Source organism: Trachinotus anak, unplaced genomic scaffold (assembly GCF_046630095.1).
Source record: "Trachinotus anak isolate AG129_WGS33_773 ecotype Australia unplaced genomic scaffold, CSIRO_AGI_Tana_v1 ptg000011l, whole genome shotgun sequence".
In the NCBI taxonomy this organism is placed as follows: Eukaryota; Metazoa; Chordata; class Actinopteri; order Carangiformes; family Carangidae; genus Trachinotus; species Trachinotus anak.
The window spans coordinates 26,503,875-26,530,603 of NW_027273862.1; the positions used below are offsets into that span (position 1 = coordinate 26,503,875).

A 26,729-nucleotide genomic window follows, 5' to 3' on the forward strand; every position below is an offset into this window, starting at 1 on the left:
TGAACCATTGAGGATGATCTACATCAGGTTTTGTTACAATGCGAGTACTTGTGCATAGGATCAATTCATTGTTGACCTTTTTTATGAGATTAATAGACTATCACCAGCCTCATCCTAACTTTACAAAGCCACCTTTAATTCTAGTAGCAAGAGCTACATACAATCATATTTTTCAACCTTGCAAGTCAGCCGTTACACTACTTTGCATTTAGGCGTCATTTTAGAAAGTCAGCCCTGGATGAAAAATAAAATGAAATCAATCAATCAAGGCTGAACTGTTACTGATGCTGCAGCTTCACCAGCTGGAGGTTTGTTTAATGATGGCAGGCGAATTGTAGGCGTATTCCATTGGGTGATTTCTTAATGTCTCTTTCTCCCTCTGCCTCTACATAGCGTACATATATTCCCATCTGAGATCCTTTACTCTCTACCAAAAGACTGCTGGATTCATATACTCTGTTCATCTTCCTCTCTTCCTTTCTCTCTCTTCCTTTCCATCCTTCAGCCCTTCTCTCCCACCTCCTTCAGGGCCTCATTATAGAGGTAAACAGATGCTTCTTCCCGGGCTATTTAACTCCCATGCCCATCCTCCGACATGTGACGGCTAAAGTCGGTCGCAGCTGTGCAGGAGGAGACAGCTGCACTGTCGATGTAGCCAGAAATGACATTAGCATCAGGCAGCAACAGGGGGATCTCAGCTCTCCAGGTTCACCAGGTCTCCCTGACAGCTCGCTGCTGTGCTCCTCGTGATCACTGTCATCCTCTCTTTCCTCCCTCTAATAACATTTTCCTGCTCTGTCTCTGTCTGTTACGCCCCGGAGGCTGCTGGGTAAGGAGATAACAGGCAGACATAATTACAGATGGGGAAAACAGAAGCATTGTTTCCTGGGAGCTAATTGAATCCTGCTACAGACAGCAGGACAGTACACTTCCCTGCCTGAAACTGGAGTGATGTCCTGGGGCTGCATGAGCAAACAAGACCTTATGCTCCTCCCTGCAAAATAATTTGTGATCTTATGTTTTTTAATGTCCATGGAAATTTGGATGCAAGTCCAGTAAACTGAGAATATGCATGCCTCCATATGCACTTGACTGCCACACCAGGTCGATGTGCTGGTAGAAAACTGATGCAGAGGATGACCCTTGTGATGAGAAGCTTGTTCAGAGATTTTCACACTACAGAGTAGTTGTATGTAAGGAGGGGCGATTTGGCCATAAAATCATATGACAAGCTTTTTGGGTAGAATAGCAATCCACAATCTCAGTCATGATTTGTATTGCGTTTCTGCTCTGATTTTATTGTGAAAGTCTTGACTGGAAGTTGTGATTAATATCTTTCTGCCACTTTTTGCCACTTTCAGATGATTGTCTGCTTGCTGCTGTTCTTTGCCCACAGTGCTGTCTTCTGTTGACGACAGGAGCTTGTGTCATAAACAGTCACTCTTTTTGCTTAGTTTGTATGGAGTATTTGTTTGGACAGCGCTGTTATTTATTTATGAGGTGAAGTGTTTCAGTTTGAAAGTTCAGTCATTGCTGACCAGCTAGTCCCACCTCGTGTTTCCCTGCCTGCAGGCTTGTTCTGCTCAGGTGAAGAACTGGTATGTTGTACGATTAATCTGAAAGATCCACGATATGTGATCATCAGATCACTCACCCCGAGCTATCTGCTTTGCTGTTTTGTTGACCTATAAGTTGTTTCAGTATGGTCAGTCAGTTCGTTACTTACATCAACAACATCATGCTAACATACATAATAAATAACCAAATCATGCCATGAAATTTACTAGGCACATTCCTGGAGAATGAACCTGTCTGAATCTGGATGACCCCTGAGCTTTCCTCTAGAAGTCCTCAAAATGTCATCTTTACCCAAAAGATACTTATTTCAAAAACTCTTTAATTCCCCAGTGAGCTTTTCTCCTGGTGCCAAACTTTATATTTTTGGCCCCATTATGCAGAGCACAAAAAAGCAGCAAAATCAACAGCATGTTTCTTCATTTGTTCCATGAATTGTATTCTGAATGAGCATTGTGGCCACCACAGGGAGCTAATGAGGCTTTTTGTCTTGTTGAATTATAAATTGAATAACTTTTGTCACGCTGTTGTTTGTGGCAGCTTCTGTTCATGTTACAGGGCCGAGATGAATATGTTAAACTGTGTTTCTCTTTATCCCTGGGAACGTAACTTTTAGCTTCTGTCATCAAGTTAGGATTAGTTCAGTCTGCTGTCAAGGCTGTTGTGATTTTAGTTACAGTGAGTTCATAGACTGATCTGCTGTCTGTGACAATGCCTTCCACTTCCACTCCACTACCACTGTGATTCAGTCTCCTCATCAGTGTTGGTGTGTAGCTCTATCCATGCTGCTAATGCTTCACAAGCAGTCAAATGGACAGTCTCAACCTCCCCCAACCAGTCACTGACCAGGGATATAACACTGGTTCCTGCTTATAATGAGAATGTGCTGCCAGTGTTTTTTTTTTTCTTCCATACCTGAGGAGAATCTCAACTTGTTTTTACAAGTAGCAGATGGAGACGTGCAGAACTGGTACAAAAAAATACACAAGTGTGGAGCAAAAATCTTATCAAAATTGCACCAACTGAATATAGTCCTTTTTTAAAATTACATCCATGAACAATGTCACATACACTTTTTTAGTAAAAGTTTTCTGTTGACAGTTAAAACCAGAGCTTGTGACCCATGTTGACATGTGTCACTGGGCCTGGATTTTGGCTCGGAGTTGCCCCCCTGCCAGACAGATAAATTCGGTCAGTAAGATATTTTGAAATGTACTCTGGCTGCGGATGAGTGCTGAAGGATTAACATTGATTTTTTTTTTCTTCACCCCCTTCTTCCCCTTCTAACCTTAATCCCCCCCCCCCCCCCTTCAACCAGGTTGACCCATGACATCAGCCTGGATGAGTTTGAAGATGACGACCTGTCGGAGATTACAGAGATCACAGACGAGCGCGGGATGAGTCTCAACTGTAATGGGCCGGATATTAAGGTAAGCTGCCTCCGCAGAGCTGGGTCTCACCAAAGTACATGAAATGAGTTTATGCTCTTACAAGTCAGTTCTCTCTTTTCAGGCAGTTTCATAGAACTCATGACCTCATGTGTATCTTTGAAGGCTCAATCAACAGTTCTCCTGCTGTGGATTTAATGATTCACCTCCCGCCCCTTCTTTCCCAGTTACATGTGAACAAAGAAAATCATTTTGAATTGACAGCTTCTTAAAACTAGAGGAGAGTTCAACAAACAAATACAGTGTTTGCATGTTGTAAGTGTTTTTATGTCAGACATGGTCACATCCTTTGGAGTGTAAGCATACTCACATGCTGGACAGGTGGGAGCAGATCGTTTCTCCTACCAGGAAAAGATTGTGCTTTTGGATCTATAAAAATTGGAGGCATTCAAACACGGCGGCTCCTTCCTTCTAAGTTTTACTGTTTTGTTCCTCAGCATGTGTAGACTGTGGTGCAGCAGAGGTAGGAGAGAGTGCCACAGTTCACAATCTGCTCATTCACAAACGCTGCCATTCAGACCTGCTGTAGTTTTCCTGTCAAGATTGTGTGATTTTGATGAGGTGCTGCACAATATGAAGAGCTGTCATCTTACTGGTCACATTTAGAAAAGGTCGCTAACAAACAAGGTCAAAGTTGATACTGCCACAAGCCAGGTTTTGGCGTTGCATGGTTTAGTTTAGTGTCTGTGCTTGTATTATATTGTTACAACAACACTTTTAACCAACTTTCACTTAAATTGCATGTCCCCGCAGTATTTTTTTCCACCTCAGCTGTAAGAGCACACTGTCCGCTGCACTGTATGAGGTCCTCTTGCGGCACCGATAGCTCATAAAATGCTTTCAGTAATAGAATCTGAGAGAAGAGGAGGAAACAAAGAAGAGCTGCTGATTGTGCTTGAAAGTCCCTCTAAATATTAAAAAAGAAATAATAGCCATAAGAAGCTATTTTTGCAAGAGATTCAAATATAATGAAACATACGCATAACGTCCTTCCTGTATCAAATTTTGTAGAACATGCTGTCATCACTCAGAAACACTGTGTCCACATCTGAGCTCAGTGAGGAGTCGGACTCTCCTCTCAGTGTCACTTTGTCCTGAACAGCTGCTGCATTCAGCTTCCTGCCAGTAGAGGAAAGAGGCCAGAGGCAGAGATGCCAGACAGACGCTCTGTAAAAGAACTTGAGTCTGATTGTATGTGATTGCCCCGCTTCACCCTGGGTATCTAAATAATCCATTCTGAGCTGTTTACCATTTGTTCAAGGCCTCCAAAAGTGGAGAGTTTTTTTTGGGAGAGAGGGGGGGGGGGGGTTTCATAAGTTTTGAGCGCCATGTTACCACCAGCACCCTGTTTTCTTCAAGTTTTATTGGCATAGAAATGAGTGGGTCATTATCAAAACTGGAACAACTACAAGAGAGAGAGATGTAGAGAGGTACAGAGGGAGAAGATAAGCAGAGGTAAATTTATCATTCTGTCAGATCTCTCCGTCAGCGTTTCCACTGAAACCATCATCACCTCCTCCTGCATCCAGCTTCGCTACTGTAACCAAGGCAACAGGAGGGTCGAGGGGCTTTTTTCATTGTCAATTATATGAGCAGATGATTTTTTTTTTTCTGCTGTGACTTGTATTTGATTCTTTTAGTGACAGTGACCTGACAGATGAGAAAATTGCTATGATATCAAGGAGTGGTGGGAATATTTTCAGGTTGAAAAGCCAGTTCTCTTTTTCTCTGCTTTTTCTTCTTCCAGGGAGCTAATTACGGCCCAGATTATTGGATGTTAAAGCTCTCTGCTGGAGGTGTGTGTGTGTGTGTGTGTGTGTATGTGTGTGTGTGTGTGTGTGTGTGTGTGTGTGTGTGTGTGTGTGTGTGTGTGTGTGTGTGTGGACACTGATGACTCATCCTCTTGTAGAAGCCTCAGAGAAATCGAATCCAAAAGGGCTTTTGACTGACAAACAAATCAGATACATCAGAAAAAGAAGACCATGCCAACAACAAGAGAGAGAGTAGGCTGCCATAACAGGACCTGGACCAAAGTTATCAAAAAAATAAATGTGTACATTAACAGAAAACAGGGCAAAAGCAGGTAACAGTTACATTAGTTGCATTGCCCCATGGCAGCAAGAAACGCAGTGTCACCAGTGAAAGATGAGCATCAAGTCGCCACAGGTCATGTAACGCTCTGTGTTTGTGTTGGCTAGCAATGAAGAGTAATAACGCCAGGATCTCAGCAGCAGCCAAAGGAATTTAAGTTGAAACTTCTATTACAATTATTATTCAGTCAAGGCTGCGAGATAAAAGACTTTCAGAAGCTTAGATCTGATCTGAAAACTTGAACATTCTGTCTCTTATCTCAAGTCTTTGACTTTTTATGACTTCTGTGATGAATTTTTCATTATTATAGTCATGGTTTTAAGTGTCCCTAATTATTCTGATAAAACAGAAGACCAGAGGTGATAGGACTGATTATTTCTCTTCCTATATGTGTATATATATATATATATATATATATAAATATATATATATATATATATATATATATTCCTTCAGGCTGGGCAATGCACAGATCAAATCCGACCTTTAGAACCTCTCACCTACTTAATCTTGGTTGGTTGTTGTCAGTTAGTTTGGTTAATGCGTGGGTTCCTGAACTGTCCCCTTAAAAAAAAAAAAAAAATACTACCTCGTGTTCAGTCATGTTCCTCTGCCTCATCCAACTAATGTTAGACCACGTTCAGTCAAAGCAGAGCTGATGGTATGGATGACGCAAGCACAAACCCTGCACCTCAGGCTACGTCTACATTAAAACATTTTAGTTTTAAGATGCGTCATTTTTGCGACGTATGCTCCTGCTGTCCATAGTAATTGTTCATTAATCGTAATTAAGGTAAAAGTTTGAAATCCTTATGATATTGATTTGAAATCACATCACCCTACCGTGTATTCACCTACAAAATCTAATTGAACATTAGAAATTAGGCTGCTCTTCGGTTGATCGGGCGGGTTCTGGGCTCTGATTGGGCAACACTGCACACAGGCCCATGAAGAGAGGATAAAGACAGTAGAGAAGACAGACTCCCCTCTGTGATGAGGTAAAGCCAGCAGGTGGATGATGGAAACTCTCAGCTGGAGCTCTGGGAACATCCTCAGCATCATGATGGTGATTAGAGAGGTGGTGGGTTGCACAGCAGTCTGGATGATAAAATGATGCAATGATATTTATCCAGTGACCCACTGGCTTTAGGAATGTGGGTAGAGAGATGACTGGCCAGATAACGGGCTTATGAATCCTGACAGCCTGGGAAAGCAGAAGTTACAGAGATGACTGAGGGAGTGAGAAATTCAGATAGAGGAATGAAGGCAGAAGGAGAGGAAATTGATCCTTCTTGTTAAATTTTCACCAAGGCTCTGACCTAAAATTTGCTTTGATTTTCAATTAGAAATACAATTCTAGATTTTATTTCTTACCTTCTTTTGTATTGTTATTGTCATAAGTCACCAGGGATATTTTGTAGTTTGCTTTTTTTGTTTTTAGATGATGGAACGTTTGTTTGTTTGGTTTTGTCTGGTGAACCTGTTTCCTGTGACTGCCTGAACACTGGAGTGACAAAAACCACAGATATAAGATGAGCTCTTTTTAAATATGGAATTACAGGAAGAACTCAGATATTTATTTGTGTTGATCAGAAACAACAAACATCATCTATCTGTGGAGTGGTCTAAAAAATGGTTTCCCTGTGGTGTTGCACTTATGTTTACTCTGTTCTCTGAAGCTGCTCAATATAAAGCCGAAACAAATCCCAGAACACTCACAGTGACTGGAGAAATGTTTGTTTCATTAGTGTCTAATCCAGTCCAGATGGAGGAGCTTGTCGTAAAAGACAAAATCAAAAACCACAACAAATTACATCACAGTGTTTAATATTCAACTGCTGCTATTTTCATTCATTCACATTAAATTGAAGGGAACTGTTTTAACCAAGTAGGCTCCAATAAACCCGCTGCTGGCTCCCGGTTCAGCAGACAAACAGTCAGCAACTATCTACCGAAGAAAGTCAAACGTGTACAGCTAAAGAATCAGATAAAGGACTTAGATTCATCAGGTGGACACAGACACAACTCCGACAGGGTGCTGACATGTTCGCTCTAACAAGTTAATAAGCTATTCATTTATTTTTTTCCTTTTCTTTTCTGCACAGTTTTCTAAGTTTGTGTTGCAAATTCAAGATATTTATAAAAACACACTAACTGAGGAGCAGTGAATGAATCAGCGGGGTCGGACACACTGACGTTCTTCTGTCATCTATCAGCTGTCATCACAGACCTTAGAGCCTCTTTAAAAATGTATGAGGAGGCGGTGCAGCTGCAAAACGTCAGGAGATAAAGGGGTTATGAACTGTGAGCACTTTATGCAGAGCCCTCACTGTATGTATACACACAGAGCAGTGACCTCATCAGTGAGCTCATTATCCCAGGGGAGCATCAGGATGCATCTTGTCCCATCAATAATGGACGGTTGCATAGAAGGGGCATCCCAGACAGGCGTGGTGTCTGTCCCAGCAGGAGGGGTATGGGGGGGCAGTGACTGTGTAAGTGTGTGTGTGTGTGTGTGTGTGTGTGTGTGTGTGTGTCTTTAGGGGTTTATAGGGAGCATGTCTCAACTAGTGCAAAACAGATCAAACAGGGTTCCAATCACATCAGCATTCAGGCTGATTTAAATGCTGTTCTATAATCTATAGATGCAGTACATAAACACTACAACAATATAATGACCATTTCAATTGTTTGCTCTTCTGACTGTGTTACTGAACCACCAATTTGTGGCTCCTTTCACTTACAAAAAAAAACTTTAAAATAAAATGTTTCAAGACGTTTACCCCAAATTTCAACTACAGGAACCAGGTTTCAGGTTTAGTTCCTGCCCCACATACTGCAGGACAAATAATGAAGAGAAAATCCTGTATGCTCTCCAAGGCTTACAAACCAAAACCACATTATTGAGGAATAGACAACACTTAGATCCAGAAATCCTCGGCGGGCTCGTTTCTTAATTGTTTCCCCCTCTGGCACATCTGAATCTACAGGAGTGCAGATGGACGTCTTTTGTAGCTGCTGCCTCCCAGAAAAAACAAAAAAAGTCTCTGCTTCCAAGAGAGAGACCTAAATATTGTTGAATCATACTCCTTTTAGACTGCAGGAATAAAATATCTTCATTGATGTGACAGCTTGTGTGTGAAGTAAGCAAGCACATGTTGCATTAAGTGTCAATAATAGAACTGGGAATAGGACTATTATTTTTGCAGTGTTACTCGATTGTAGTAAAGTTGTTTTAGACTTCCTGAAAATTCACAGATCCCAGAATCGCAGTGATGAGCCAGGCTCACTTCGAACAAAAAGCTGATTTTGTGTTTTAATCTCAAAATTTGCCTCTCAAGCAAAGCTGCTACTTTTTAGTCTGTTTGTGGTTCCTCATATGTGACGGAAACTACCAAAATGAATGTGACAAAGATTCCTTCACTTGCTTCTTAGAAACGCGCCAAATGAAAAGTCACATTTTTTTGGACAGAAGCCTAAAAGAAATTTGACTGTTATCTGAATTAGCGTGTGAATGTCTGTAGTCACGAAGGATTAATGTTGTGTGGAGCAGCTCGAATCCAGAATGAAACATAAAGAGATTTTAATGATCCTCAGAGACATGAAATGACAACATGCATTATCACAACCGCTGTGTTTGTGTGTGCATGGAGAGAGGAGAGTGCTTCCATGCTTGTGTGCAGGGGTAAATGGATTTGATTAGCACTCATTTGTTGTGGGTGGATGGTTGAAAAAAATCCTGTGTTGAGGTGAGGTCAGATAAAACAGGCAATTAAACTGAAGTGACTGCTGAAATGGACACATAACCACAATACAGTGTCCACACATACTAAACAAAGAGAGGATTCAAAGCTTGTTATTCTGCCTAGACTGCCCTCTATCGCCACAGTGTGTTAGACAGAGAGACAGGGGAAATGTAAAATCTAAAATAAATGTAAGATGTTAGATAAGCATAAAAATAACTCACTTTTGTCACATTAACCAAAATGATCAAATCAGAAGAACCAAACACATCACAAGACTTCTCCAATGTACCTGTATTATTTTCCAGATGTTTCCAGTGAGCTTGCCTTCACCAGGGTAGTCCTGTGACTGATAATTCACCATAAACAAGTTAGTCTTGTGCAATCTGAACTTTGTCCATGATCAAACAGTTTGTAATTTATTACCAAAATAATACAGACATATAAAATAAAATACATATAATAAACAGAAACATCAATAAAATATACATACTTTTACACACATGTACCATGCCAAAAATGGTCAGTACATATGAGCTTTATTAGTGTAAAGAAATCTTATCAGTACTAATGTATATGCCATCATATTTGATTAGTTATTTTCCCTTTCAGTATTTTACTGTTAGTCAAATTATTGATATTTCAGATGTTATTCATTGCTTTGGTTACATTGTTTCAAAACCAGTAAAGATGAGTGATTTTATTTAAAACTGTGACAGTGCTAAGCTACAAACACATTTCATTAATGCACAGAGGGAGCAAGATACACAGTGAAAGAGAGAGAGAGAGAGAGAGAGAGAGAGAGAGCGAGAGAGACCAGCAAAACACTGACAAGAGGAGAAAGAGGTCTATTTCCATGGCAACAGTGATTCTCTCACCTACTGCACGTGTCAGAGCTGAAAATACATGCAGTGTTGGTGCATACTACACTCACACACACATACACACGCACACACACACACACACACACACACACACACACACACATACACATATTGCACTGCCCCCATGGATACTGCTCACGTCATCTCATCCACACATGGCAACAGCAGAGAGGAACCTGCTTCATCAACACAAACAGAAAGATGAGAAGCCCTGTTCGTCTCCGGTCCTACTTAAAGCATCAGTCACTGTCATGTCCAGTATGTTTACTGATCTTCAGCCGTTTGCTGAGACGCATACCCCATTTGTGCGCAGTGGTACACTGTTAACTGGGAATACTCAGCAGCATGTTATTATCCAGTGTTTATGTATTTTGTTGTGGTTTGCATTGATTCATTTAGATTTTCATTGCACAATACTTCAACAAATGATTATGCCATGTTATGTGTTGGCAAACACATCCCGCAGACAGGGAATAAGATTCATTCTGGGGTCATGTTTTTGTCCATCTGATGAATACAAGACCAATAGTTGCTCTTTGCTATGCGATGGTGTTCAGAAAAATATGACTCTTTGGCTGCTAGACGCTCCTCTTCTTCACCAGCTAATCACAAACTTCGTCTGTCTGCCATTTGGACTGGTGTGTAGAGATTTAATCAAAACTTTCTCAGTGCTACCTGCAATAGAAAGAAGGTTGAGAAGACTGGTGTTTGTAGGCCGGTATCTGAGTGATTAGTGTAGCTTTAAGAGTCACTCCAGATGTGTCTTTTATATAGTAAAACTATGTAAAAATGTTGGGACTACAAATTTTTTTTTTATTAGATTTTCTCCTTGAGTTTTACAAAGTTTTAGATATTTAAAGTAGGAACATAGTCCAAGATTTTCTTACAATTTAAAAAAAAAAAAAAAAAAAAAGAAAGAAGAATTCATACATTTAGTAGCTAATATTAGCACTTTCAGCCTTTTTGTGGGTCTTGTGTTGTTGTATTTGACCCACTGGGTGAGTGATTCCCCTGCTCGGGCTGCTCTGATTGGACTACAGCTGAGCATCACAGCATCTTCAGGGCAGCGTTTCCTCAGCCTCCTCATCGTCACTGAGCTCCTTGTCTCCTAGCAACAACGGCCAGGGCTCTCTTAAAGGGCCCTGTTATAATTTAAGGTCATAAATCATGAGAAGAAGAATAGAAACTTGCTGAATTAGTGGGTATATAAATTTAGCAGGTGAAAAGAGAAGAATAGAAAAGAAACAAAGGAGAGAAAAAGGGAGAAAAATAATGGTGGGAGAATGGTTGTCTTGTTATTACAACCAAAAGAGACAGACAGTGGTCTGATGTGGCTGAGCTGAAAATACAGGAGGAGGAAGAGGAGTAGGAGGAGGGGTGATGGGAACATCTTCTGACAGCCCCTAGACTTATGAGCTTTATGAGTAGTCATGAATGGATGGATGATTGATAAACTGATTCAAGCAGAATGGACAGATGGATGCATGATGGATGGATGAGTTTATAGATGGATGGATGATATACTGATGGAAGGATGGATGGATGGATGGAGGGATGGATAATTGATTGATTGATTGATTGATTGATGGATGGATGGATGGATGGATGAATGAATAATAGACTTATGGATATTTGATTTAAGGATGGATGGATGTTAGACTGATAGATATATGATTAAAGGATGCTGGCTTGAGAGATGGATGGATGGAAAATAGACTTTACAACCAGGTTAGTTAAGTAAAGAAATACCAATACAAACATTAGGTTTCTAAAAGTCTGAAGAGTGAGTACACTTGTCAAACAGCAGCTGTAGTCAGGTCCGCAGACTTTTGCTTATGTCTGCATGTGTCTTGTTCTACATTTTCATTATACAGTCAGGTTTATACCCAGCTTCCATTATTTACACCCTGCAATGGCATTTGACCAAGACTGCCTGAATCCATCATTTAAAAAAGGCAGAATTCCTGCTCTACATTTGCAGAAACATCTGAAAAGGGCCAGGTTTTGTATCGATATTAAGTCTAAAAATGTGGACTTTCAAGGACGCTGTTCCTGAATACTACTACTGCAGTATCTGGCTTTTTAGCAAATCATTACAACAACCCTCATTCAAATTCACACAAGCCTCTTCCTTTGTGAGGGAGAGAGGAATCTGGATATCTGTGATTGGTCTCTTGCTGCATACAAATGCGCTTGAAGGCAGCACCTAGCCGATGGAATTGGATTAACCTCCATTCCATTCACCCACTGTGAGTTAGCTTTCTTTCTGTAGCTGCGCACACACATTAATACCCGCTCTGCTCCATTTACGAAGGAAAACGTGTAATAATCTTCCTAATACTGTCATTCACCAACATACATGTTAACTTAAACACACATGCTGTCTATTTTAACTAAGGTTTAAATACTTGGCACATAATTTTGGCTTTGAAATGATTATTAGTCAGGACCTGAATGTTGTTCAGTGAATGAATGTAAAATGTTGGTTATTGCCAGAGGAGTTTTGTTTTTCTCACAGCTCTGCTATCTGTGACCTTCCCTCCTGAAATAGTCCAGACTGTGGTGAATGTGGCTATCAAGGCGGCTGAGTGTTAACACAACTGTTGCATTGTTGTCCTCCTGTCACTGGGTCAGCTGTGACACAGCTCTTTGTTTTTCTTTTTAGTTTTTTTTTTTTTCCCTCCACATCACTTTGATCAATAACTGATCATCACTGATTCATTGCTGATGCATACTTTTGCTTTCCTGTGTCTTTGCTCATTTATCTCCCAGTTAGGATCTGACTGCCTTGTAGAACTGGGTGATCATTCATTATCATGTATCATCTCACCATATAAGTTATATAAGAGTTCAAGAGTTTGCTGTGTGACTAGATATAATAACATACTAACATGGAGATAATGTCATTATAATTATGTGTACTTCATTTAGTCAAGGGAATTCCTACTGCGTTTTGGTTAATGGGTCATATTTGCACTAATGCTTGGTTTTTATGCCAAATTACTAAAATTATTATTTTTCTTTTTTCAAACTCTTATCAGAAGGTAAAAAACCTCTTAAGGTGTCAAATGGCACTAAAACCAGACTGACGAGATTCAGGTTTATGGGCTTTTTAGGTCAAAGCATCTCTTACCTGATGCATAGTTTTATTTAATTTTACATTCTTTTGGTGTTGTAGTTCTTATTAAGGCAGCAGATTAAGACTTACATGTGCGTGTGTACTGTAGTTGTTGTGTGTTATTTATGTATTTATTTATATGTGTGAAGCAAAGAGCAAGCTAAAGACAGTAATAGGCTTAACAGTGACTCTGCTGTCAAAGCATCTACATCAGCCGGAGTTACCATACCCTGTGTGTCTGTGTGTGTGCGTCTGTGTGTGTGTAGCTGCAGGGATAGTGATGGTAAGTAAAGCCGACTGTACTGGCCCAGTGCCCTGGGACTTACTGTCTCTCAGATGACGCTCATGTTTGTCATTTGCATTGATTTCAGCAGTAATGTAAGAGACAGTTGAAGTGAAGCTCAACACGAAGGAGAGAGGACTTCGTTGATTTCAAGTTTAAAATTTAACAACATTGAATTTAAATGTTGCAGATCTTTGCAATCAGAACTACACTGATTTGAGATGAAAACATTTTAATTAATTATAGGCTAATTGTGGCTGATTTACATCAAACACTGTAATTTCAATAACAATAGCCATTTCTGTGGTATTTGGGCGCCAGCTTCTGAGTTGCCACTTGTGAGCACTTAACAGCTGAGGCTGATGGGAATGTCAGACAAATGGAAATTTTGACCTGATTGTGATGCTGGATGAAATTTCAGAGGATCAGAGTTATTACAATTCATCCACTGGAGACAATGAGTGTCATAATTTCCCAGAAATCCATCTAATAGTTGTTGACATATTTCAGTAAAAAACAAAAACATCAACCTTGTAGTGGCACTAGTGGAAAGGTCAGGGGATCGTTAAGGGCAGAGGAGTTTATCCACTGAGGACCACTGTCTCTGTACCAAATTTCATGTCATTAAGATATTTCAGTCAAAACCACAGTGGTGGGCTAACGTTGCCATTCCTATGGTCATGCAGCTAACATAGCTGAAAATAGTCTGATGGATAAACATGAATAAGATAGACACCGTGCTACAGATTGTTGTGAGGAAAACTTACAGAAAAGTAAGTTTCTCTTAAATATTTTTAAGAGAAAATATTTCTCTTACAACTCTTAAATATTTTCTTCTATCAACATGACAAACACTTGTCACACAATACAGAACACGGTTAACATGGACACAATGTGAGACTAGGCAACGAAGTGAAATTGAAGGGACAGTTCAGTGTGATAATCAGGAGAGATGAGAAGTTGAAAGAAATGAAAAAGTGAAACAAAAGTGAAATAAAAAGCTGAGAAGCTGATGTTGTTCAGCATTAGAGCAGGAGGAGTTTTCATTCTCATTCATCACCGCAGGTAAATGTGGAGAAGCTGAAGCTGGGAATAGTTTGTGTCTCTGCTTTAAGCTGCTCAGTGTTGGCAGACACTGACTGAGAGCGTTACAGTCTGAACCCAGAGCAGCTTCTAATTGGCTGGCTCAGTCTCCTCATCCCATCCACACACACACTCTCTCTCTCTCTCTGTCTCTCTCTCTCCTCTGCTGCCTCGACTGACGGCACGTTTCCTCCAATCCCTGCAGGGCCATGTGAGGCGGGGAACCAATAGCATGTCAGGGAGGGCGGAGCTGGGCGCCGTCGGCCAGCTTCAGGCTGAGATGCTGCATTTGGACCTTATAGACGGTGCTGACGGTTACCGCGGTGACAAAGAGTCCTTGAAGGCATCCGCCATCGCACCCCCACCGGTCACCAGGGACCCTGCAGCACCTGTTACCATGGATACCTACCGGCCCAAGAGACCCACGACCCTTAACCTCTTCCCAATTGTGCCACGCACACAGGTAAAGCCTAAATTAATCTTATCCACACATACACACACACACACACACACACACACACACACACACACACACATACACACACTGAATATTGATCAAAAAGCTGAAGGAGCATAGGGAATCTTTCAGTGAGGAAGATTTTCTCTGTGGGTGAGTGTGCATGTGTGGGTTCCTCCTCACACACAAATATCATAGACATTTAAACATGGAGATATGAATTGACAGCCTGCGTGACATCACCACTAGATTCATTACAATTCCTCCTCTGACAGAATCTGTTTACTGGACTGAACAATTGCCTCAACTGTCTGGACAAAGAGAGTTTTTTTTTCCTTGGTGCCCGTCTCTGTTTGTGTTTGAATGCTGTGTGAGCTCGTGACTGTGTGTGTGTGTGTGGTTGTGTGTGTGTGTGTGTGTGTGTGTGTGTGTGTGTGTGTGTGTGTGTGTGTGTGTGTGTGTGTGTCTCTGTCTCTGTCTCTGTATGTGTGTGTGCTTGTACTTCAGGCTTTGTGAGGACCAATTTCAGGTTTACTTCTCAAGATGGAGGACATGTTGTCTTCAAAAGGTTGTCTGAGGGCTATTTTGAAGCCTCAAGGTAGACTGAGGTTCAGATTGAGATTAGGAGCTACAGAAGGGACAGTATCAATAAAGGTCCTCACAGGTATAGACACTGAGACATGAGTATGTGTGTTTGGGTGAGGCTGTGTGTGACAGTGGAGGCATGTGTTGCTCAGTCTCTGTTGATCTCATGTTCATACAGCAGAGCTGGGCCATGTCTTCCTTCATTCAATGGACACACTATTGGTGTGTGTGTGTGTGTGTTTATGTGTTTATGATTAATATTTTGTAACTGCCCTCCTGTTTTCTGATCTGCCAACAGCATGACATCATTTGTCTCTGCTTCCAAAAGCGTTTACAAATCACTGCTGGAAAATAAATCTGTTAATGATGTGACAACACTATGGTAAAGGTTAAGCTAGGCTTAGGCACAAAAATGGCCTTGTTAGCTTTAGGGAAACAGTATGATTCAGGTTGAAATGACTCCAATGAGGACGAAAAGTTTAAGGTTAGGGAACAGACAGTGAGCTCACATGTTGAAGTCCATCCACCCTGACCTCCTCCTTACACAGTCTTTGTTGCTCTACTGTATAAGGAAGTCACCTGACTTCCTCCTTTACTCTTGCCATTATTACTACAGCCCCTAAAGGTCTTTGTCACTAAACATAAGTGGTTTTGGGGACCTACTGAAATCAGGAGGAGAGTCTCTTCAAGTTCAAGCTAGATATGCACAAAATTACTTATATAACGTATCTAAAGAATATGTCACCTGAGGTCTTTATTTCAATCAATGATAACAGTGTATTCACCAAAGTCATCGCTGAAATTGCCACAGTGAAAGAACATGAGCCGTCAGTTGATAGTTGTCATTGCTAATATGTCAGCAAACATGTATGACCTACATATCCAGCAGACACATTAGCATTCCTCTGGAGTTGTGTGTGCACTGACAAGATCAGTGTTCACTCTCAGCCCAAGCTTGAGCTCCCTTCACTTCTGAGCAGAATGTCTGGCTCTTTAGCTGCTATATTGCTTATTGCTAACTTTTACCCTTGGTTTGGTTCTGGGCAGAGTTGATTCAGGCAGTGTGGGTTTATCATGACCTGTTAGGTCAGAACAGCTACCTGCTGCTGCTGCTGCTGCTGCTGCTGCTGCTGCTGAAAACCAGGATGAGAGTAAAATCATTCAGTAAATCTGTATTAAAACTATGAGTGAAAACCTCTGTAGAGCTGCACAGTAATTCAGTGGTATTGAATAATTAATCCAAAGAAACTAATTAAAAGATTTTTGCATATACAATTTACATTTCAGGCTAATTTGTGCATTTAAGATAAAAAAGTGCCTTCATACCTGCCACGTTCCACAGAGATGTAAATGCATGTATGGTGATACTTTTATTATGCAATGTACATAGTAATGTGTATGTTTGCCCGAGTTTGCCCATGACTTAAACACACACACACACACACACATACATACGCACACTCCTCCACAGTACAGGCTGTCAACATGATCAACCAAGCAGCGCTATATTTGTCAGCGCTTTGTTCTTTGCCCAGTTTCCATGAGGTGGAAACAAGCCTACTGTACTTACTGCTGTGCCTTTGTTCTTGTCCATGGATGCGTGTGTGTGTGTGTGTGTGTGTGTGTGTGTGCATGTGTATGAGAGCTGTCAGAACTAGAAAATCGTAAAGGAAATAATTGCTTTGAAACACTTTTCTTCTTGGGAAGTGTGCCCTTCTCCTGGGACATTGTTCACTCTCTTCATCCAGCAGCTAGAACAGAAAAAAAAAAACCTGATTTTAAAATATTTCAATGTTAAATGGGTGAAGTTTCCCTGAAGGTGACCTCTGCTTGAACCTTGACGACATGAGGCAGCAGACGACATCTCATTAATGTTAACATCCATCAGCAGCAGGTCCTGGGGTCTTTACTGCTCCTGACCATGTTTAAAGTTGATGTTTGAACGTTCTTAATGTGAATCTGTATGTTTAAAGTGAGGATGAACCTGTTTGCTTCGACCTTCATCTATAAATCATTAGCTTTAACTTTTCACTTGCAGACTGAAAAGAATAGCTGAACTTCAGGAATCTTAATGGGCTAACAGTAAAGAGTAGCGTCAACTATGTTAAGATGTTGCTTTGGTATAAAATGGTCAGTTTTGAAACATAAAACACGTCTTATGCTGCTGCAGTGCAGTGGAATAATGACTCCACAAATCTTAAGTGTCCTTGAAAAAAAGGTTTCTCTGTAATTTGTAGCATCATTTAAATTATGAAAAGAACCATTATACTGTATTCATGCATGTCCAGGTATGTTGGAGCACCACAATGCAGAGTTGTAGAGTAGTGTAATCAAATAAAATAGATAAAGCGTTAGGCAGATTTGGCACATTCCTGGAGATACAGAGTTGTAGTCTGCTGTCTCTCAACCAGGTGATTCAGTTAGTGGTTTCCAGCATCTCTCAGAATACCTTTTTGAGAGATATAAAGTTTCTGTGCTGCAGATGTTCATACACAAAGCGTAGTAGGTTTGTAAACTCAAGAAAAGATGAGTGGGAAGGCAAAAATAAAAGGCTGCTGAGCCTTTGTACTAAATACACAACTAAAGACAGATCTGCACAAAACAAGCTGTGGCTGCATTGCATTCTGGTCTATTTCTTGCTCCTGTGGGTGTAGAAATTGTTCTGTCTGTTTACTCTTCTGCCATGGTTTTCTCTCATAAGCAAAGGATGTGATTTTTTTTTTCTTTCAGCTTTACACTTTAACTGATGTTTTACCTACTGTGCAGAAAGCCAGTGGTCCATGTATAAAATGTGCAGACAAATATGCAGATTCAAAAGAGCTTATGGCAACAGTAAAAAAACAAATAACTTAATAGATTTTTTTTTTCCACCCTTACCTTACAGATCTCGAAATAGCACATCACCAAAACAGGTTAAAAACAAAGGTAAAATGTTTAAGGTGGATTTTTTTTCTCTCCAGAATAACTGCAATTGAGACACTACTACAGCTCCCAGAGAGCTGACAGTGGAAGCTGAGGTTTAGTCAGGCGTCGCAGCAAAACTCAAATGAGCTGAAATAGATGAGTGCTGATGATCTCCAGGCAGTTTCCCTCAGACTGACTACTGTAAGGAGAGGAGAGAGACAGCACACTGGGTGACTGTTTCCAGGTCAGTGGATCAGTAAAAATGCAAAATATACAGTTAGCTCTGCACCATTTGGCAGCAAGTGACAGATTTCTGTGGCTGAAGAAGAGCAGCTCTGAATGTTGATCAGGGTTAGAGCGATGAGACTTTTGTTAAAGCAATATTTTTAGATCCTATTCAACCACTGTTTTGTGCATTTTTTAGGTAGGGCTAAGACTAGTGGTTAAAGCTAGTTTTGTTCTTACCCATTTACACAAAAGTAAATCAGCCACAACCACGAGACTAGATCAAAATCTACGACATATCTGGATTGTACAGTATCAATGTGTAAAAATTAAGGTGGTAGTTGGAAACTATTGTGGAACAACTGTAAGCAGCTACTTTTATGAAGCCTGCTGGGAAAGTCACTAGATGATGTTATAGACCAATTTGCATAATCATGACATTATTGTGTCGTATTAGCATGATGCCCAGTGTCAGCCTCCTCCCTGAGCTCATGTATACAGTATTTTAATACAGACAATTTTCCAATGAAACTGTGGAGGGTGGAGCTCAGGTGGAACAAACAAGAAGCAACCACCACAGCAGTGTCAGGCAGAGGCTCCCCACAAGTTTATTCCAAGTTTTATCTCATTTTTGTTGTAATAAATCTGATATAGCCTTTAAAGACAAATGGTAAAGTTATTACACAAACTGTTGGTTGCGAACATCCAACACAGTTTACAGGTCGATTTCCTGGTTCAACTGTAAACAAGCCAGCAAACTGTTTTTGATGGCTTGTGTTTCTACATTGTACCAGTGTCACCGTGTTCCCAGATCTCAGCAATTACTTGGTTTATATAGTTGTGGTCTTTAGTGGTGGAAATGATGGACAAAATCGTGAATATAATAATTTGTAATAAAATGTTTGACATAATCCACAATAAGGAAAATATCAAAAATCTCTTGAATAGATTTAAGTTATAAGGGAAACAACTGACTGTAGGTTTTCTCAGCTTTAAAAGTCTCCTGCAAAGTATTTCCCAGAATATTTTTGTTCAATAGTGTGTCATTGTAATTTTAAATTTGGTTGCTGTTAATTTTTGTGCAGTGTCTGGTAGCTGTGTATGTTGCCTGCAGCCAAACTCAGATGTCTAGTTGACAAGGTCTCGTGTTCCCAGAGTCACTTTCATGCAAATCTTAGTCACTAATACAAACACACATTCACAGTATATCTGAGTCACTGCCCTGGGTGAAAAAAAAAAACCCTTCAGGAAAACAAACCTTTGCTCTTCGGAGTGATGCTGCTGTCTCCCACCTGCTGATCCACTCGTTACCATGGCAACAGCTTTGTCTCCGCCTGGTAGGCTACACGTAGATGGGAAGTGAGTCATGCAGTGGGTGGACAGAGGAGGAGGACATGATCTTATTTTGGACGACACGTTGTCGTCACAGGAGTTTCCAGTTCTCTTTCCATCTGTTAAAATCTCCCTTCACCATCTCTGTGTCTCCTCCTCTTATCCGGGCCTGGATACTGGACTGAAATGTGTCTGTATCACTGAGCCAGATACAGAAAACTGGCATCAGATGTTAGGTGGATTTGAAACAAGATGCAAACACAATATTGACATATTATGACATTTGAAGTTGATATGGAAAATCATTGCTTATTGACACCTCCAGCAGTGGTGTGTTATTCATTCATTTGTGTTGAATCGTGTCCAATATTCATGCTATTATAGCTGTTTTTGGTCTTTACCAACAGATAAACAATGAGCTGAAACTCACTGTAAAGCTCTGTAAAGCTGCAGATTCAGGTCTCAAGTCTCTGTAAGTTCATCACTATGAGCAACCCCTGTCACATTACTTTCACATAGTCATTTGATACATGAACGTTTTAAAAATGCTGATTATAGCGGGTTTGGAAAAATGTTTGTATTGAGTAAATATTTCTTAAACTAATGAAAAAGATTTTGTCTTGGTGTCGATGAAAGTTATGTCTCGTATCAGCAGTAATATTGAATCATTTCAAACCCAGCCCCGGTCTGACTTTTCTTCTCTTCACACACCCTCGTCACATTAAAGAAATAGTTTCTGAAGGCTTTCTCTTGCCTTTAAGTGTGACTTAGGAGCAAGAGAAGGTTTTGACAACTCAAACAACTTGAAATTAGTAGTTTATTGTGTGTTTTGTGGGAGACAAGGTTGACTGTGTGGTGCGTCAGGTGACAGTTGTAATTCACTCGCACACAACCATTTCAACTACTTTCTCCTCCTGAGTAAAAAGCAACAGTAAATGATTTTAATCACTGATCAAAGTTAATACACAGCTGGACAGAAGTGTTTCACTTTGCTCTCTGGCTGAAAGTTTCCACTCTGCTGCACCTCTGCCTGGGTGTGGTTGAGTGTGGTCAGACGTGCGCTCGGCTGCACCTGTAACCACACTCGCTGTGATGTCACTGTGCACTGACCGCAACCTGTAGTACTACATCACTGCCACGAGGTGAAAAGTGGAACCAGTGCAGGTCGGCAAAAAAACTCTCAGCACTGATGCTGACTCGGACTCTTCAGCCTTTGTCTTTTCCTGGAAAAGCTTTGTCATTTTCTTGCTTGTCTGTTTTTAACTAAGGAGGAGGAAGATGAAACAGCTCTGTTCTGTAGCGCACTTAGATTTTGTTTTTCAAATGAGACGAGAGGAGAAAAGGTAAAAGTTGTGATTTGGGTGAAATGACCCTTTAAGTAGAATGCATGTGAAGTAGAAAGGAAATTTAAAGGGTGTCATGGTTTCTAGAAAAAGCTCTGTCTATGTATTAACAACTCCCCCAAAACAGCCTAAAGAGACTCCCACTGTGTGTGTTTGTGTGTGTGTGTGTGTGTGTTCCCAGTAGCTTGGGTAAAAGGTCTGGTTCCCTTTAAATGCACATCACGGAGCACAGACAAAAGAATCTCTGCTCATTCAACAGAATAAAAGCTTTGTGTGTGTGTGTGTGTGTGTGTGTGTGTGTGTGTGTATGAGTGTGAGTGTGTGAGAGAGAGAGAGAGAGAGACAAAAACTTGTGTACATTGAGAGTCAGGATCCAGAACTCAATGACCAAACCTCTCTCTCTCTCTTCCTGTGTGTCTCTCTCTGTCTGTGCTCTCCATCTGTTTTTCTTTCTCATCACTTCCTTCTTCTTCTCTTCCTCATTTTTTCTGCATTTCCACAGGACACATTAAACAACAACTCCTTTGGGAAGAAATACAGCTGGCAGGAGAAAGTTTCAGGTTCGTCCTCGCCTCTTAAAACAGGTGAGTTTTTTTTTCTTTCTCACCACAAAGACTATAATTCCAGTTAAATGACCTGATGTCTCTTTGTCTCATGATGATAACTGGGATGTGCAGACAAGAACATTGTTGCTGACATTATTTATCCTCGTGCTACAAACACAGCAGCTGAGTGAGGGCGTGATGTACATTGAGTCTGGCAGGTTGTGTTTCTCTCTGACCCTCAGGAGAGTGTTAAGGCTTGGATTAGCTGTACTGGACTAAGCGTAGTTAGTTGAAGCAGTAGTATATATTGTGCATTAGTGTGTGTGTGTGTGAGTGTGTGTGTGTGTGTGTGTGTGTGTGTGTGTGTGTGTGTGTGTGTGTGTGTGTGTGTGTGTTAGCCAGCTCAGGGCTTTGCTAGCCGGGAGCTGTCGTAGCTCGTTGGTACAGTTCTTTTCACAGCACAATGTGAGGTGACTAACCAAACTCACTGCCAACAACTCCCCACTGTTGCAGTAAGTCATGTATTAGTTATTAACTCAATCATAACATGGCTTGAAAAAAACCTTCAAACATTAGGATGAATTAACTTGTCTTTTGTGCTTCATTCAAGCCATGGAGGCAGAATGGAAGCATTCACAAGTTAATCCCAGGCAGTTAGCCCAGTGCTGGCCTCGTATACACACCAAATAAATTGACATCAAGCCAAATCCTAAACCTCAATTAGGTATTTTTGACTCTATTGTAAGATTTGTCCCCCTTTGGTTACAAACCATATGATTAGAATGAATTTTGGATTTGAATTCAATGGTTAAACACAGCATAAAGATCCTTGTGAACAAGGTTTAACAGAGCATCATTAAGGTAATGCAACTATGTGCAACCTCACAATGTCATATAATAACAGTATAATGAATTACAGGAATTGGAAGTACTGATGATTAATCAACATTGGACATGGGAATTAATTACCAAAGAACATTTTCAGGGGCCTGCTTATTTGGACATTGGTCCTGTTTAGGGGAGCCTCAAGTGAAAGTTTTTCACTATACTGGTTTTCCTCCTGTTTGACAGTTTTTTGGTTTTCCTGACACTACTTCTCAGACTTACTGTGACAAAACCTGCAGATTTGTTTGTGAATACAACTGGTGCCATTTATATGCAAACTAGCAAATGACATCATATGCGACTCAAAAGGCCGACTCAAACACTTGCGACTCATTTTAAGTTAGAAGACGGAGTCAGCTTTAAGGAGTTGAAATTGAAATGCAGATCCATTTTTTTAAATATGAGGATTGTTGTAAAGTAAATTTACATCAAACATCAAATGTGATGATGCAATGCTAAGTAACAATTAAAAAAAAGTACAGACTTTATTCCTGCTCCTTAAAAGAAGTGTGCACAAACAATCAGATGTCGTCTGACACTTCCCGTCATGTAGCTTCAGACGTCAGCGCTGCATCATCCACAGTGAAAATATCATGCCTGGATTTTCTGGCGATGGATTATGACATAATGCATCAATCACCTTCTCTTGGCTGCACTGAATTTGATGAGTAATGGGGATTTAGCTGCATAATCCTGACATCCGTTACCTAACCATTTCTACTTTTCTCTCTTCTTGTTTGTGCTTTACTTTATCTGTCTGTGCATTCGCTGCCATGTCTGCCTTCATGTCCGTCTCTGCACTTGCTTTTCGGTCATGTCTGCGTTTCTGCATCATGTATATTTACTCCGTGTGTTTGTCTGGCCTCTGCGCGTGCTTGTGTGTCTGCTTGTGCGTTTGTGCGGCTGTGTGCATGTTGTTGTTGTTTGCGTCTGCTCTTCCTCCAGGTGAGCTCACCCCTCCACGTGAGCACAGCTGTCTGAGCGACGAGGACAAGGTGCAGGGTGGGGGAGCACAGACCAAAGACCGCGGGACCTCGACCGACGCCCCCTGCAGACACAGCCACACCTCTGGACACTCGCACAGCTCATCCACAGCAGCTGTGACGCGCTCCAAGCTTCAGGAGAAGCCACCCGCACCCCCGCCACCGCAGAACTACACACCAGCTCCTCTATATCCGGCGGGGAAGGCAGATGGAGGTGGGCACCACCGGGAGAGGATCCGCTACCACACGGACGTTCGTCTCGAGCCCACAGAGGAGATCTACCTGACTCCTGTGCAGCGTTCCGCCGACCCCCTAGAACCCTCCAACGTGCAGGACCGGCCTTTTCTCTCACAGCAGACTGAGCAGGGCCGGATGTCCATCAGCTCTGACACTGAGGGCCCGCCTCCTTACCAGCCCCTCCCAGATCGGACAAACCCCTCCATTTATGAGGAGGACGAGATCTACATCCCTCCACCTTCGTATGCTTCCTGTGTAGAGTCCCTCATCACACCGCCCAGCATGGCTGTCTCCGCTCGCTCCTCCCTCGCACTGGACCTCAGCCTGAAGGGGGCAGGAACGGGGGCCGGGGCTATGCTGAGAGCTGGGTCATCGGTGGAGTACGTGGATGCCACAGATGAAAGCTACTGTGGAGAGGATGAGGATGTGGATAGGATAATAATGGATGGAAGGATGAGGAAGGGAGGAGGAAAGGGCGATGGGGGCGGCATCAGAGCCGCCCCGCTAAGGACTTCCATGAGCTCGGAGGCCAGCGGCCTTTCATATGACTCAGTCAAATACACACTGGTGGTGGATGAGCACGCTCAGCTGGAACTGGTCAGTCTCCGGCAGTGTTACCAAGGCTACAGCGACGACAGTGACTCGGCCACTGTCTACGACAACTGTGTCTCCTCTCCCTATGAGTCGGCCATTGGGGAGGAGTATGAGGAGGAAGATGAGGATGAGGAAGACGGGGCACAGATAGGAGGAGTGAGGAGAGAGGCCACGGCTTGTCTGTCTGAAGACTCCACTCCAGAGGCAGACCTGCACTTCTCCAAGAAGTTCCTCAATGTCTTCATGAACGGACGCTCTCGCTCCTCCAGTAAGTCAGTTTTCTTCAGCAGACAAGAAGTGTTCCCTATACACATGTAACAGGAAGGATATATTTTAAATGGGATGTTCCTGAGTCCATCACATGTTACATGTTTAGATCAATTAGTATTATCATATATTGGCTTCTCCTGGAATCATACTGGGATAGTATCATTTTATCACCATTAAAGCAAAAATTTTCCAAAATGAATAGATTTGTTTTTGTTGTATTCAAGTGAAATTTTGTATAATAACAAACAGCAGAGTTCATTGCATTAAACATAATATTTCATATGTAATCTTACACTCGTTTACCCAAACGTGACAGATACCATATCAACAATGAAAAAATATCTGTATTAAAACTGTGAAAGCCACAGCAGTCAGCCACTCAAACATATTAAAACAAATTAAATTTTGAATATATTTGAGTTTTTTTTTCTCATTTAATTTTTTCATCAGGGAGACTTGAGGTAAGGGAACAAAAATTTATGATTTCTGCCATTTGATCATTTGTTTTTTAGCCTTAATTATAATGCTAAAACAAGACAGACAGAGGGAGGGGGAGAAAATCATGAATCCAAATCCTCTCTTAGAGTTTGTTGGCAAAATCAAGACAATAATTCAAATTGTAAGTGATGAAGTGAGAATCAAATTGTTTGGGTTTGATTTGGTTTTTGTTCTGTGACTACAGAGACATACAGTATGCAAAGACATGCAAACTAATACACTCCTCCTGTTTTGTATATGGGGTAGCCTCATTATGCTTCCACTTTGGCCATTTACTAGATAGAGTGATCTCTGATTTCACCCACTCCACTCCACCCAGTCCCCGAGACCTGATTTTATTTTATTTTGAGAACATATATCTGAATCCAACACTTGCAATTCCCCCTGAAATGATGTGCGACAGAGCCGGTGAGTACATCAGCACTGCAAGCTGTTGTCCTGTGTAATTCCCTTTGAACATCCAGTAACACAGCAGTGAATGCTGTCTAGCCGAATTGGCAGCATGCTGGAAAAGGCTTAAAGTGATGTGGCTGATAAAGCGGAGCCACAGAGATATTCAGGAGCTGGAAAACTCTCATACAGCGCAGATCATTATCCACATGACTGCTTTAACTCTGGACATTGTGACCTTCTGTAGCACTGAGCTAAATCTAGCTTGAAGATTTGATTATGGCTAAAAATGTTGCTGGTAGTACTGAGCAATAACACACTGTTATTTGAATTTTTTTTTTTTTTTTTTTATCGCATCAGTGGTCCAATCAGTGGTTTGTTTCACTGTGTGTTTTAAGTGAAAGTTAGGCTAATATAGGTCATATCACCCAGCTCAGCTTGTAAGTCTTGTAAATGGAAGCTGCAGTTCCTGCTGCTTTGCTCACATATCATTATCAGCGTACCGACAGCAGCTCATTCAGGGCAGGAACCCAGCTGGACATTTAGATGGTCTGCTGGGTGGAGAGACCCTGAAGCAAAAACAGTGTGCAGTTTCATAGATTTGCCTCTAGTCCCTTTCTTCTTTTCTGCTGTCGAGACCAATCACGTCCACAAACAGGTTCTGAGCCTTTTTCTAGACATTAAAACAATAGCAGAGGGTTGGAAGTACTGAGGGAAAAATGTTTCTCTGTTGTTGCTCAGCTAAATCTATCTCCATCATTTGTGTTTTGGCTGCTTCAAGTTGTAATGCTGAAGGTTTTCAGACTCCGTTTTGTTGGACAACATTGTTCACTGTGTTCTTCAGAGTTCTGCTTTAAAACAATGTGACACAATCTATCCTGAAAAGCTGCAACAAAAGACACAAAAGTTTTTTTTCCTTCTGCATTTTTGACAGAGTAGCTGCTCATGGTATGTTTTCTTTCCCCAGACCTGCCACCTGCCTTACCCATAATGCCACTCAACCAATAACATTTTCCTTTGCGAGTATTGGCTAATGTTGCATTAAGCCACTAGCCTCAAGCCGTGATGAGGAGTGCACTACAAAGTTCACCTCTTGACAGTTGTTGGGGAATCAGTAGAAATATGTAATTCACGAGGGGGCTGAGTTTGACACAGTGCAAATGTCAGTCTGAACATTGTCTAAGAGCCTTGCAAGTGTGGGGCTAAAAATGGAAAATCTTCATCTGCAAAGTATGAATCCTCTCAGTGAATTTCAC

The 26,729-nt window shown here is 41.3% G+C and overlaps 1 protein-coding gene across 2 annotated transcripts in view; it reads left to right on the forward strand.

Moving 5' to 3' along the window:
* mapk8ip1b (mitogen-activated protein kinase 8 interacting protein 1b) overlaps positions 1-26,729 on the forward strand; it is a 52,135-nt gene that overhangs the window by 14,895 nt on the left and 10,511 nt on the right. Inside the window, exons 2-5 of one of the 2 annotated variants that reach the window (XM_071489430.1) lie at positions 2,894-3,005; positions 14,431-14,688; positions 21,574-21,655; positions 23,447-24,583. In XM_071489430.1, the coding sequence (XP_071345531.1) occupies positions 2,894-3,005; positions 14,431-14,688; positions 21,574-21,655; positions 23,447-24,583 (1,589 nt within the window). The remainder of the gene's footprint in view (positions 1-2,893; positions 3,006-14,430; positions 14,689-21,573; positions 21,656-23,446; positions 24,584-26,729) is intronic. The other variant, XM_071489431.1, reaches the window with a different exon arrangement.